This window comes from Tupaia chinensis, unplaced genomic scaffold, assembly GCF_000334495.1.
Source record: "Tupaia chinensis unplaced genomic scaffold, TupChi_1.0 Scaffold000225_1, whole genome shotgun sequence".
Classification (NCBI taxonomy): Eukaryota; Metazoa; Chordata; class Mammalia; order Scandentia; family Tupaiidae; genus Tupaia; species Tupaia belangeri.
Genome location: NW_006159700.1, coordinates 2869537 through 2884549, shown reverse-complemented (window position 1 = coordinate 2884549; position 15013 = coordinate 2869537). Strand labels below are relative to the sequence as shown.

Below are 15013 nucleotides of genomic sequence, written 5' to 3'. Positions count from 1 at the left end.
ATATATTAAAAATGTATACATTCTGGTAAAGGTATAGAAGAATTATCTAGCTTATGATTTTTCTGTGTGTGTGTTTTTTCTTTATTCATGAATGGGTTCAGACATGAACGTGAGAGAGAGAGAAGCAACCTCCGTGGTGTCTGGTAACACTGCAAACTCCTTCTTTTAGTCCTCTAGCCCATCAGATTTTGTGCACTTGCACATGTGCTTGGGGTGTTTCAGCTGACCAGGCTCAGGATTTGAACCATGGTTAGCATATGTGATCTGGCTTCTCCTAAGTAGTGCACCACTGCTACACTACAGTGCTGGCCTTCTGTTCATTCTTTTTTTTTTTTTTTTTTGGAGAGATTTTTTGCTATAGGGCATATATACTAGCTGGAGAGACAGAGAGAGATAGAAAGTGAAAAATGGCCCACCTAGGAATGGCCACATTGTAGTCCCTTCTCCTCCACTCTTCTCTTGGGATTTTGAGCATGCATGCCCATGCGCCCAGCATGAGTTTTAAGCTGCCAGGGCTGAGACGTGACCCGTGGTCAGCCATGTGGGAGTCCAGTGATGTAATTGCTATTCCATTTGCTAGTCCCATCTGCATATCTTTTTTTTTTCCCTCCGAGAGATTTTTGCTATAGGGTGCGTGCACTTGCTAAAGAGACAGAGAGAGAGAAAGAGAAAGCAAGAAATCACCCCCTCCCCCAGGAGGGATGACCATGCTGTGATCCCTTCTCTGTTTTCCTCTCAGGATCTTGGACATGCACAGACACGCACCCAGCATGAGTTTGAAGCCACCAGGTCCAGGACTCAAACTATGGTCTCTACTACATGGGAGTCCAGAAATGTAACCATTACACCATCTGGTCCCTTATTTGTACATCTTGAAAAGAACAAATGCAGGGACGAGCAGATGGCATAATGGTTATGTTGCTGGACTCTCACATGGCCAAACAGGGTTCAAGTCCTGGACCTAGTACCTTGAAACTCAAGCCGGACATGTGTGTGTGATACCAAAGATCCCAACAGGAGAATAGAGGAGAAGGTACTATGGCATGGCCATATCCCCTGGGGGGGGGGTGATTTCTCACTTCTGTTTCTCTTTCTGTCTCTTTCTGTCTGGTGAATGTATGCACCCTATATCAACAAACAAACAAAAAACAAAACTCTCTGAAACAAAGGACAAATGCAACTGGCGAATAAATGTATAGGAAAATGTTAAAACTCATGCACCAGCAGATGGCATAGTAATTATGTCACTGGACCTCCCACAAGGTAGATTTTGGTTCAAGTCCCAGACCCAGTGGATTGACATGCTGGATACATGTGTGTTCATGTCCAAGATCCCAAGAAGAGAATTGGAGGAGAAGGGATTTTGGCATGGCCATCCCTTGTGGGATTGATTTCTCATTTTCTGTCTCTCTGGAAAGTGCACATGCACTATAGGAAAAATCTCTCTCTCAAAAAAAAAAAGACTCATCAGTAACCATAAATACAAAATAAAATGAGATACCACTTTTATGCCTATCAAATTAGCAAAGTAAATTTATATATTTATTTTAAAAGTGTTTATTTCTTCTGTGAGCAAGAGAGACAGGCACCCCCAGTAAGACCTCTGTGCATTAATCCACCCCCTGCCTCGTCAGCCCTGGATCACAGGCATTCATGTACCTAGTGTGTTCAGGAAGACCTCTAGCACAAATTCTGGAACCTTCCATATGAGTCCGCCTTGCAGAACATTGCATTACTACTGCACAACCATATAGCTCCATTTTTATATATTTGTTATTGATGCTTGTACCCATAATCAGAAAGACATGGTAACATTGTTATTCTCAAACTCTGACTATGAAAGGATAAAATGCTATTAATGTTTTTGAAAAGCAATTTACTGAAGTGTACTAAATTGTTTAAAACAGTGCATATTTGGAGGAAGCATACAAATGTATATATGTATATATATTTTTTCCTTTTTTTTATTTTTCCATATGCCCACTGGAGAGGGACAGAGAGAAAGGGAAAGTGAGAAATTATCCCCAAGAGGATGGCCACAGCACAATCCCTTCTCCTCCATTCTCTTCCTGGGATTTTGGGCATGCACACACACACGCCCAGTGTGATTTTCAGGTTGCCAGGTTCAAACCACACAACTAGCCATATGTGATCCAGAGCCTTAACCTCCATGCCATCTGTTGTCCACAAGCATATGTATTTTTTAAAAATGTGAATGCCTAAGAAAATGTGATATGCTGTTAATGCATTGCTGCATTGAGAAAATGTTGATGTTCATCAGGACTGGAAAATGTTTTGACCATGAATGAAAATGCAGGATATTGCTTTTATAGTACAGCTATATCTATACAGCTTCATCTTTAATTATATAAATATATCTTTCTTCATAAGAAACTGTGGATGAGATTAAATGAAAAGTATGATGGTATCTACAAGGTGAATCTGGACAGTGGACAGTCTCTCTTTTGTTTTTTTCTCTTTATTGTTTACATTTTCTATAAACTTTCTAAAACCTTGATCTTATAATATGGGAAACTAATGATATGCTACACTTTAATATTCTTACTTTTTAAAAGATGTATTTAATTTATCCTTTCATTCATTTGAAGATGTGTTGAAGGCTGTATCTTCTGCTACGATTGCTGAGGTTGGGCGTGACAATACCGAAGTTCAGGATGCCATAGCTAAGGAAGGAGCGATTCCACCTCTGGTGGCTCTTTTTAAAGGGAAACACATTAGTGTACAAATAAAAGGCGCAATGGCTGTGGAATCATTGGCAAGTCGCAACCCTCGTATTCAGAAAGCATTTCTGGAAAACTCATTAACTAAATATCTTTTAAAACTCCTAAAGGTAGGAACTTTATGATTTCTGAACATGTTTCTTAAATGGCATATTCCATTTTGAAGTTTGTAAAGGGAATAGAAATTAAAGCAATTCTGGAATAAACGTTTGTACATCCCTAATATATTCAATAAGTGCTTACTGAACATATGACGTTTTTTACAAAATAGGCGTTTCAATTAGACGTCAAAGAACAAGGAGCTGTAGCACTTTGGGCCTTGGCAGGACAAACACTGAAACAACAAAAGTATATGGCAGAACAGATTGGCTACAATTTTATCATAAATATGCTTTTGTCACCATCGGCTAAAATGCAGTATGTTGGTAAGTTATTTTCTATACTTGAATCGATGGAATGTAGAACAGGTCATTGAAGTATTATATATGTGTCTTGGTTTTCATTTGTTTTTGTTTTTCTTTGAGAGATTTTTGCTATAGGGTGTGTGTGTTTTCCAGAGAGAGACAGATAGACAGACAGAGACAGATAATGAAAAATCACCCCGTCCATGGGATGGCCACACTCCAACCCCTTTTCCTTCGTTCTTAGGATTTTGGGCACTCACGCCCACATACACGCCTAGTGTGAGTTTAAGTCACCAGGCCCAAGATTCAAACCACAGTCAACTATGTGCAAGTCCAGCGACATAACCATTATGTCATTTGCTTGTCCTCTGTCTTACTTTTCTTTACCAGGAGGTGAAGCCGTCATAGCTCTCAGTAAGGACAGCAAGATGCACCAAAATCAAATATGTGAAGGGAATGGAATCGCACCATTGGTTCGCTTGCTAAGAATGAATAAGATAGCTGAAGGCACACTTCTCAGTGTCATCCGAGCGGTGGGATCCATTTGTATCGGTTCGTACACTTATTCTCAATTGTCTAAATATCTGTGCAAAAGAGAAATCTCTTAGGTAGAGATGTGGAAATTCACCTCTTCTTCTCTATCCTCACGGGTAGAGTCCTAAACCAAAGTTAATCAGGCTGATTTTTTAAATTTCTCAAAGATCTCAGTGAGTACAAGTGCTGTAATTTAGAATTTTATGTCAGTCTTGCTCTTGAACTCTTAGAAAGGTGAATGAGGACAATGAGCCTTGACTTTTTTGACCTAAAACAATGTCATTTTTTTTGAGAAGTTTTCGCTATAGGACGCGTGCACTCGCCAGACAGACAGAGAGAGACATAGAGACAGAAAGCGAGAAATCACCCCCCAGGGGGGATGGTCACGCCGCAATCCCTTCTCCTCCATTCTCCTCTTGGGATCTTGGGCATGCACGCACACGTGCCCGGCGTGAATTTTAAGCCACCAGGTCTGGGACATGAACCGTGGTCGACTACGTGGGAGTCCAGCGACATAGCCATTATACTAACTGCTGTTTCCCAACAATGTCATTTTTTAAGCTTAGGAGAAAAATATTTCCTTTGAATCTCAAGAACTATACATTTCTGAAGAAACAGAAGAGTTTCTAAAATGTGCCCTAGCACAATTCCAATTTGTTTCATAATGGTCCTTTGTTTATGAAGTGGTCATTTATTGCAAAAGAATTGACATTTAGGGAGTCTTTAAAAATGTGGACTCATCAGTGACTGATCTACCAAAAATAAAAATGTATGTTCTTTGTTGACCTTCATAAATGAAAGGACTGACTATAAACTATTTCTTGCAAACAAACAAACAAAAATAAAGAAAAGATCTTTGTTTCTAGATTATTGCACTTCCTGCAAAAATAGTCTACTGCCTGAAGTACATAGGGACTGGTTTTGTCGACTTGCTTACAATAACCTACTTGCAGAAATTTATTAACTACTCCAAAACAACCAGTCAGAGAAAATTTCTTTTTTTAGCCAGAGACTATGGTTTAAATGATAGTTATTTATAAAATCCAAGAAAATGATAACAAAGTCACCTGGTACATATCCATATATGTATACATGTGCGCATGCATGTGGATACACACACACACACACACGCACACCTAATTTCTTCTGTCGAGTTCACTTCAAAGCTGTCCATATCTAGGAGGGCACAGCATGTGAGGAAATGAAAGTGTTCTTTACTCCTAATCCCTCCTGATTCATTCAGACTTCTGCAGGTCATAATAAGTAGGTAGGTTCTCTTCATTGTATTCACATTTAAGTTTGTAAGCCCACTATATAAAAACTGTGACATTTATTGATATAACAACATTTTAAAAATTGGTGCATACCCACTAGAGAGAAGTGACTTGAATTTCTTCACTGGGATTAGGTGTGCAATTTAAAGCACTGTTACAAAAGGGGACAATGTGGTCTTCTTAGTATCTGTCATTTAAGGAATCTAGAAATTTAATTCAATGATTTAAATTTACTTCAATCATTTTGCAAAAATAAGCGTTTTATGAAAAGTAATAGCAACCATAAACTTAAGTCCCTATCATGTAATGTTTCTTCAATAAATGATAGTCATTGTTACTATTATTATTTCTTGATAATATAGCATTTCTAACTTCCTTGTCTTTTAACTATTGGAAAGCCATGCAGAATTCTAATAATAAATTCTCCATGTTTATTCATTTGCATTTAAAAAATTAACTTAGACTACTAAAACTGTCAATATAGCATTTGTGTTTATAACTTACTAATATTAGGACACTTTATTAACCAAAAATATCAAGCAATGTTTGGTTTTATCATTTACATGGAAAAGAATGCTACCTCATGAACATGTGGACTCTTACAGGTGTAGCCCATACAAGCAATCCTGTTAGCCAATACTGTGTTGCAGAGGAAAATGCCTTTCCTATACTTATCCAACTACTACGAAATCACCCTTCTCCAAACATTAAGGTATATATAAAGGCTCAAAAAGGTTTTATCTGATACAGCAGAAATTAACAGAAATATTTCTTTTAGTATAATTTTTATCTTTATAAATATTCACAAACATAAAAAGAAGCATTTTACCTTTTAAACACAATCTTGGAAGTTTTCAACAAGACATGTAGCAACAAAGTGTAGGATAGTAATGTTATTAAAATATGATTTCTCCAAATATGATGAGAAAGTCTTATGTCCTTACCTGTCAAAGAAGTTTTTTTCCTCAGGTGTGTATGGCAAATATTTCATAGAATTTCTAACCTACTTCCTTAGACATGAATGGCTAAAACCAGGTGTGGATAATGGAAATTTGGGACATCTGGGGTAATATTTCTCTACCAGAAGTGAATGCTATCAGTGCTATTCTATCCAAGCCATCCTACCTCCCACCCAGCAGCCTGCAGTGGCTGACAGCAATAGTTTTCTCAAGGTTGGGCACTGTGGAGAATTATCATGGGTCACTGAAGAGTCTTCTCTTCACCAAGACTCATTTTTCCACTTACTTCTAGTAAAATGCCTTTAATAAAATGACATTCATATCTATTCTAATTCTTTTACCAAGGCTCTTGAAATGCAAGATGTGTATAATTGGCCAGGCAGAAAATTATAACAAAAATTTCTCTTAAAAATTTGGAATGGGATCTGTTGGAGATAAGGAAATAGAGATAGCATAGGAAAATAAGATGTAGGTAAACAGCATTCTTTCTTTTAATGAATGTATTTGTTATCAGAATAGATGTCAAGAGTTCTGTGGCCTTTCTGGCTATGAAGAGAGCTGATTGGGGAAACAAGGTGTTAAATTATAAATAAAAACAGCACTGGCTTTCAAAGTACAAGTAAATTCCCTAAGGTTATGGAAAATGTCAAAGAAAAATACAGTTTATTTAATAATGCACATTTTCATAACAAAAGTTTAATTGCATCCATCTATATTTTAATATATATTTTCAAAACTTGAAACTTGTTAGAACATAAATACATTTCAATACTTTTCCTCTAAAGATCCTAAAATGGAAAAAAAAATTGTAATAAACCAAAATAACCATGCTTTTCAAATTCCTTACGTTTTTATAGAAACGCCGTGTGAGAGCCAGCCCATAGCCTGGCAGTTAAAGGCAGCGGCTGGATCCCACATGGGCAACTGCATGAGTCCTGGACCTTGCTACTTGGAAATCATGCCAGGAGCATGTATGTGAATGCCCATAAATCCTGAAAGGAGGGAGAGAGAGAAGAGAAGGGATTGTGGTATGACCATGCCACATGGAGGGTGCTTTTGTGTTTTCTGTATGGCTCTCTGCTCTTGCTTGCTCCCTAGTGAGTGCACCATGCCTTCTGGTAAATTGAAACAAGGAAGATAGAAAAGAAAGAAATCATTGTGTAACACTTAGAAAACTCATATATTGAGTCCCGATAATATACAAGGCCCATCTTCCTAGTGAGATGCAGAATGAGCATTAGGCGACGTCAAAACTAGAGAAGAAACAAAACTGTTCCTCATTACTTCTTTCCAAAGCTTTGTTTAAATTAAAAAACATTCTATTAAAGCTTTCTGACTCAAACAAGTAGGTTCAAATAGCTTTTGGGCCAGCAGGTGGTGTGGAGTTTAAGGCAGCTGGATCCCACATGGCCAACTTTGCAGTTTGAGACCTGGACTCGGCGGCTTGATGTGATAATACACGCCAGGCCCATGTGTGTGCATGCCCAAAATCCTGAGAGGAGAATGGAGGAGAAGGGATTGTGTCATGGCTTTCCTCTCTCTCTCTGGCACTGGCATGTGCCCTGTAGCAGAAACTTAACAAAGAAACAAACAAAAAAGGAACAGTTTTCAAAATAGCTTTAACCCCGTGGCAAAAGAAATGATTTTTGTAATACGCACTTAGGACAATACCTTCTCATAAATGCTGCTGGCTGTTGTTGCCTCTCCTTTGCCTGAAACAGAGACCTGTACTTATCCTTGCTCAGAGAGAGAAAGCATGTTTTCCCAACTTTCAAAAATTAATGAGAGGGCTGGCGCCATGCAGTGACAATGTGCTGCTCAAGTTCAGCCGGATTCCACATGGTAATGGTGATTCAAATCCCTTGCTTGGTCAACCTGAAACACATCAGGCACACACACATGTGCCCAGGATCTGAAGGGCTGGAAGACTAGAAGGGCATTGCAGTACGAGAAGACTTCCCTTCAGGTTCCACAAAAGCTCAATCTCTCTCTCTCTCTTGCTCGCTCGCTCGCTCGCTCTCTCCCTTTCTCACATGCATGTACGTACAACTCTATGATGAATAAAAGAAAATAATTTTTGAGAGATGTTTGCCGTAGGGAACATACACTCTCTGGAGAGAGAGACAGAGACAGTGAGAGGGGAAGTGAGAAATCACCTCCCAGGGAGGATGGCTGTGCTGCAATCCCTTCTACATTCTCCTGGCATCTTGGGCATGCATGTACATGCACCCAGTATAAGTTTGAAGCCACTGGTCTGGAACTCGAATAGCAGTCAGACATGTTAGAGTCCAGCACATGTAACCACTGCGTCATCTGCTGACACAAGGAAAATATATATTTTTTAATTATGAGGAATTTTTCCAGAAGTTGTTAAATGCTACTTTTTAAATACTAGTTAGAGAATTGGGATCAATGGGTTACATTTTAGCAGATTCCATATCTTTCCACAATTTATTCTGTAAAAATGTTTGTACAATGAAATGTGTCACTTGCTAAAGCTGAGTGGAATAGATTAATTTCTAAAAATTACATATTTAGGTTGAAGTGGCATTTTCCTTGGCATGCATTGTCCTACGGAATGATGTGCTACAGAATGAATTACAAGAAAATGAAGGCTTTATGTATTCTGATGTCCTTTATCTACTTCACTCATCAGATAAGGTACTATCTTAAAATATTAGAGCTTATTTAGAAAAAAATTATTTTTAGAAAGATAGTTTTAGAAATACCACTTTAGAGTCCTGGATAAGAAATAGATGTCTAGGAGTTGAAAGAGCATAAAGTTAGATTAATGGTTTGGACCAGAAAAGAAGAGGTTTGTTTTGTTGACTCATCACTAAGCATTAAAATTATTCATATCCAGCAGTTAGCATAATGGTTATGTCACTGAAGTCCCATGTAGTCAACTGCGGTTTGAGTCTCAGACAGGTGACTTAAACTCACACCAGGCGCCTGTGTGTGCATGCCCAAGATTCCGAGAGGAGAATGGAGGGGAAGGAATTGCAGCGTGGCCATCCCCCCTGGGGGGTGATTTCTCGCTTTGTGTCTGTCTCTGTCTCTCTGGTGAACACATGCGCCCTATAGCAAAAACCTCTCCAAAAAAAAAAAATTATTGCATGTCAAAGATAAAATGTAATAACTATGAAAAATAGTAACTGTATTATCACATCATTGCAAACTAATGATATTGACAGAGATCTTTTACATTAGAGAGAGAGAGAGAAGGAGAGGGAGAAGGAGAGGGAGAAAGTGAGATAGCAAGCTGCCAAGTCCAGGACTTGAACCATGGTCGGCCATATGTGAGTCCAGTGCCTTAAATACCACACCACTTGCTGGTCCCTACATTTTCTTTTAAATAATACATTTGTATATTGCCATGAGGAAAACTTTTATTTAATTAATTAAGTATATAAACCAATCAGTTATAAATATACTTTTGATGAGTTGTTAAGTGAGCATTTTAGTCTACTTTTGCAACACTAACAACTGAATACTATACTGAGTAATTTATAAGGAATAGAGGTCCACTTAGCTCATGGTTTTGAAGGGACAAGGTTAAGGACTGCATCTAGTGAGGGTCTTTTAGTTGGTGGGGGATCTGCATTTTTCTTTTTTAAGAATTGTTTTATTTAATTTTATTTATTCATTCATTTTAATTTTGACCACAGAGAGAGAGAGAGAGAGAGTGGGAAAGCAAGCCACCAGGTCTGGGACTCAAACCGTGGTTGGCCATGTGGGGGTGTCCAGCACCTTAACCATCATGCCACCTGCTGGTCCCATCTGCATTTTTCAAGGTAGCTCAGAGCATGTCCATGCTTGGATCTCATCCCCTCCTTGTAAACCCACCAGAGTTCAGTCACGGAGGCTCCACCCTAAAGGCCACTTCTAATCCTAGTGTTCTCCCAGAAGTCTCATTTTTCAATACCCTAGTTGGATTAAGTTTTCACCCTCTTACTCCTGTTGTAACCAAACTTTAATTCATGAATTTTGGAGGCACACATTGAATCCATTACAGTCAGTATAAATAACGGTCACCCCTTTCCCTTCATAAATCATAGTGAGTATAAAGGGAAAGTAAGCTACCAGTGTGTATAATTACCCTTGGAATGTAGGTAAATAAAAAGATATAGTGGGTGTAAGATAATTGATACTCAGGAAAAAGAGTACAGAAATTATGTCCTTGGCTCAAAGATTAAATTTTAACTCTCTGAACTAGGAGTAACCAGCTTAGTTCTTGTCCTGATTATGACACCAGCTGGCATGGGGAGAGTGGTCTAGCAGGACTCATCTGAAACATAACCAGTCACTTTACAAACTAATCTATTTATTTTAGACTTCCATCATGATAATGTAGAAGCAAAGTCTATATGAAGAAAAAAAGTGGAAATGGGTCAAGTGCTAGCATAGTCCACTCACTCCTCTTTATCTGACCTCAGTACATAAGACATGTTCCTTTGGATCATTCCTATCACCATTCTCTTCTATTTGGCTCAATGTTCTTTTCGGCTACATCCACCTTTCGTCCATGATTGAGACATAGTTCCTTATTCCTTTGACTATATCCAGTACATTTCTGTTTGCCTATGGCCAGGTAACTACTTGGGGATATGTGTGTGTGATTTTTCATTAGGGAACAATTCAAATAGAATGAGAGAATTATCTGTTGAAGATATTTTATGTTTTTATCAACTAGACAAGGGAGAAATATTCACATGTTGAAATATTTACTTTGTAAGCTAAGTACTGTGATTGAATGTATAAAAGAAAATGAAACAAAAAAATGTAAATGAAAAAAAATAGAATGAGAGAGTAGCATACCAAATGCAAATATTCCCTGACCAGCTTCAGCATTTATCAACCCATGACCAGTTTCATTGGGTTGTCAGAAAAGTTATGATGCATCTTTGCATGAAAAAAAAAAAAGAGAGAGAAAAATACATCACAACTTTTCTGACAACCTATTTAACCCAAATAGCTACTCCCTCTATATTATTTTTGAAGCAGATCTCAAGCATCATATCATTTTTATCTACAAATATTTCAATTGTACATATAGCATAATGATCAAAAGTGACAGAAGAAAATTAACTAAGATTAGTGAATTCTCTGTGTACTACACTGTTGAAATAAAATATTAACATTACAATTATTTTTATTATTAAAAATAAGATTTTGGACCAGTAGTTGGCGTGATGGCTATGTCCGCTGGACCCCCATGTAGTCGACCGCAGTTCAAGTACTGGGCCCGGTGGCTTAAACTCACGCCAGGCCCATGTGAGTGTGTCCCAAGATCCTAAGAAGAGAATGGAGAAGGGATTGAGGTGTGACCTTTCCCCTGGGGTGTGATTTCTTGCTTTCTGTCTCTCTCTGTCTTTCTGTCAACCTCACACAGCCTATAGCAAAAAACTCTCCAAAATAAATAAAAATAAAAATAAGATTTAATAAAAAAAATTTTAGCTTGTTGGTATTTCTGGAAGATTCACTATACTTGTATGGAAATTTTGGAAGTTTTACAAAACAAACTGATGACTCTAAGGAAAAAACTGTTTTTTTACCATTTGTCCAGCCCCAGAATGTTAAAACATGATTCTTAAGTAAATGATTTTTCTTCTAGTCTCCCTTAGAATATAATACAGTATAATTTTACAAATCATGTAGATTATAAGAAGGTGCAGCTTTTGTCCCAGTTTATTTCTCCATTTACTGGATGCATTTCTTGAAGACATATAACAGGTCTTTGTGGGAAGAAACAGAAAATTCACAAAAATGATTGAGAGCTCAAATAATGGGGCTTATGTCAGTTTACATATGATGATCTTACGCATCTCAAAGATCCTAAAGTTTGTAAGATCAAATATTGAGAATAAATGGGACCAGCAGTTGGCATAATGGCTATGTTGCTGGACTACCATGTAGACGACCGTGGTTCAAGTCCTGGACCTGGTGGCTTCAACTCACACCGGGCATGTGTGTGTGCGTGCCCAAGATCCTGAGAGGAGAAGGGATTGTGGCATGGCCATCCCCCCTGGATAACCAATAAACTTATTTTATAATACTTGGCTCTAGGATGCTATTACTGCTTCAGAAAAACCTTTGGATAGAAAAGTGATTCAAGAATAATGCTCCCCCTCCTAATGTTCATTAAACATGCTATTTAAAATGCTAGTATTACATTTTATGTTATCATAAATAAAAGTGGCAGAATTTGAATTAAACTTTTTTCATAAATCAACTTATATTAAGAGATGATGTAGATGATCCCACAATTCATGAAATGCAATATGTAGCATGCCATATAAAGGAAATTTTTGATTTATTAACTTTACTTTCACATGTCAAAAATAAAAATACCTTGAAACAGAAAGTTGAGCATTAATGAGATTACTGGGTTTCCTTTAACATATCATTTGCATAATCAATAATCTAATATTCTCTTTGGAAATTAAGATATTTTTTCTTTCCTTCTTCCTGACACCACAATATAGTTCTGTTTTTAAAATTTTATCTGCTCAGTAACATTCCAAACTAACTTCCTGTTATCTAGGACATAATGTCATATTTTATTCCTGTTGATAACAATGCAATATATTTTAATGGATAAGAATTCAAAATCTATTATATTGAGTACCAGGACAAATGAAGTTAACAATAATGAATGTTTCTCCTATTTCTAGGATATTTGCTTAAGAGCAGGATATGCATTAACCCTCTTTGCCTTCAATAATCGCTTTCAACAATTCTTAATATTGGAAAGTGGATTAATGACCATATCAATTTTTGAACCTTATCTTGAATCTACAGTTGAAACTGAGAAAGCAATGGCAGCATTTCAGGTATAAAATCAGAGGTTAACATGTTAAAACAATAAACATGTCTGTTTACTAAAAACTTGAAAATTAGAAACATTTGGGGGTGTTGAGAAAAATGTTTACTGATTAGTAAAAATTGGTATTTTGCATACCACCCACTTTTGTCTCATCAAAACTCCATTATCTCTGAGGATTTCTTCATTGATAGGGAGTTTTTACGAGTTACAAGGCACTGTTGCCTATATCCCTCATCTAGTACTTCTACAAACCCTGGGAGGTTGATAGGCAGGTAGTATTATTTTCCTCACTCTCATATTACAAGGAACTAGGTAAAAAACAAAACAAAACAAAACAAAACACATGGTATCAGTCAAGACAGGTTTTTCTAGCTGCAAATCTTTGGCTGATTGTATTGAGTCTCCAACCCTGTAACAACTCTATGGATCTAGGTTCTTGTCTTACTCTCTGTTCATTTTCTATCCTTTGCCTTTTAGGAGACATATTTTCTATGAACCCATATTTGAGGAATTCAGAAGTTATAAACTTTGTAGGAATAATAAGGCCAACTATATATAGTCATTGCTGTGGCCAGATAGGCACAAGTGCACTTAACTCCACCCACTACCATTGGCTTCTTTTCTATTGAATGCCTCCAAATATCCCCTTTACCTTCAAAAGAAATACCTCTCCAAAACTGTAAAAACCTAATTCGAGATGCTGGTTAGAGGCCATTTAATGATTTGTGTTATTTTCTGTTTTTAGATTATTGTATTAGCTAAAGTCATTATAGATGTGGACCATATCACTTTGTCTGCAAGAGGCGTTAATATTTTAGTCGATAGTCTGTATTCATTTGAGACCACTACTATTGTCTTGACAGGTAAGAAAAGGTAAACACTAACTGTGTATACATAAAACTCTTTTCGGAACTGACAAGAGCACTTTTCTTGTTGTTTGCAGGAAATTTAATAGCTAGCCTGGCTCATACTAGGGCTGGTATTCCAGAAGCATTCACCGCATTAGGAACAGTCCAACGGCTCTGCTACCACTTGTACTCAGGAAAAGAAGAGGTAAAGATAAAGAAAACAGGGGCCAGCGATGGCACAGAGGTTAGGGTGCTAGGTCCCACATGGTCAATGCCATAGTTTGCCATATTGGCAGCTTGAAAATCACACTGGGCGTGTGTGCATGTGTGTTCCAAATCCCCAGAGGAGAATGGAAGAGAGGAGATGGCAGTGAGACCATCCCCCTCAAGGAGTGATTTTTCAACCTCCCTAAACCCCCCCTCCCCCCACATGCTGTCTCCGCTTCTCTCTGGTGAGCGCATGTGCCCCATAGGAGAAGCTAAAAAGAAGAAAAGAGAAAATATAAAATTGAATATACTAAAAGTATAATTTCCCTCTTTCTCACTCTGTGGGCCTATTTCTCCACTGGTTGTCCATGTTATATAGTTCATGTTATTAACTCAAAATTAGGTACCTTTTCTAGCCCTAATCAGTCATCTCTGCAATCCACACTTATTTATTATTATTATTTTATTTAACTTTATTTATTTATTTAAATTTGATCAGAGAGTGACAGAGTGAGAGAGAGGGAAAGTGAGAAAGCAAGTCGCCCGGTTCAGGACTTGAACCTTGGTTGGCCATGTGGGAGTCTGGTGCCCTTAACCACCACATGATCTGCCAGCACCCTCCCCCCCTTCTAATTCTCACAAAAAGTACATGTTTGTTTTAACTCAAAGACTTAAAATTAGGATTTTTAATTACAAAGCAGCATAAAACTAATTAAAGATCTAAAAGAAGTATCTTTTCAAATTAAGCCTCTAAACTCGAAAACAAAGAAAACTCTATGAAACAAGTCTTTTTAAGGCTGGAATTAAGATTCAAACTATAAGGGCCAGCCGGTGGTGTAGTAGTTAAGGTGCTGGACTCCCTCATAGCTGACTGACTGTGGTTTGAGTCCCAGACCTGGTAGCTTGCTTTCTCAATTCCTCTCTCTGGTGAGCACACAAGCCCTATAAACAAATTTAAAAATAGTAATAAGATTAAATAAATAGTTTTTTAGAAAAGATTCAAACTACAAATAAACAAACACATGGATGATATGGAAATTTATAATTAAAATGCTTCCAAAGTATCTCACCAAAACTGATTACTTAGTGATCTCACTAAGTCATTTCTATGATTTAGAGTGTATGAAAGTGGAATCCACAGAATAGTTTTCCTTACCTCCCAACTGGTAAGATTAGAGGTGAGGGTCTGAGAACTCCTAGCAGTGGTTTGCCTCTGACTG

At 37.5% G+C, this 15013-nt stretch overlaps 1 protein-coding gene across 1 annotated transcript in view; it reads left to right on the top strand.

The window, feature by feature from the left end:
- ANKAR (ankyrin and armadillo repeat containing) overlaps positions 1-15013 on the top strand; it is a 69323-nt gene that overhangs the window by 47144 nt on the left and 7166 nt on the right. The window contains exons 13-20 of the mRNA XM_006147840.3: positions 2610-2851; positions 3013-3166; positions 3536-3697; positions 5559-5665; positions 8451-8573; positions 12587-12745; positions 13484-13601; positions 13682-13791. Of these exons, the coding sequence (XP_006147902.1) occupies positions 2610-2851; positions 3013-3166; positions 3536-3697; positions 5559-5665; positions 8451-8573; positions 12587-12745; positions 13484-13601; positions 13682-13791 (1175 nt within the window). The remainder of the gene's footprint in view (positions 1-2609; positions 2852-3012; positions 3167-3535; positions 3698-5558; positions 5666-8450; positions 8574-12586; positions 12746-13483; positions 13602-13681; positions 13792-15013) is intronic.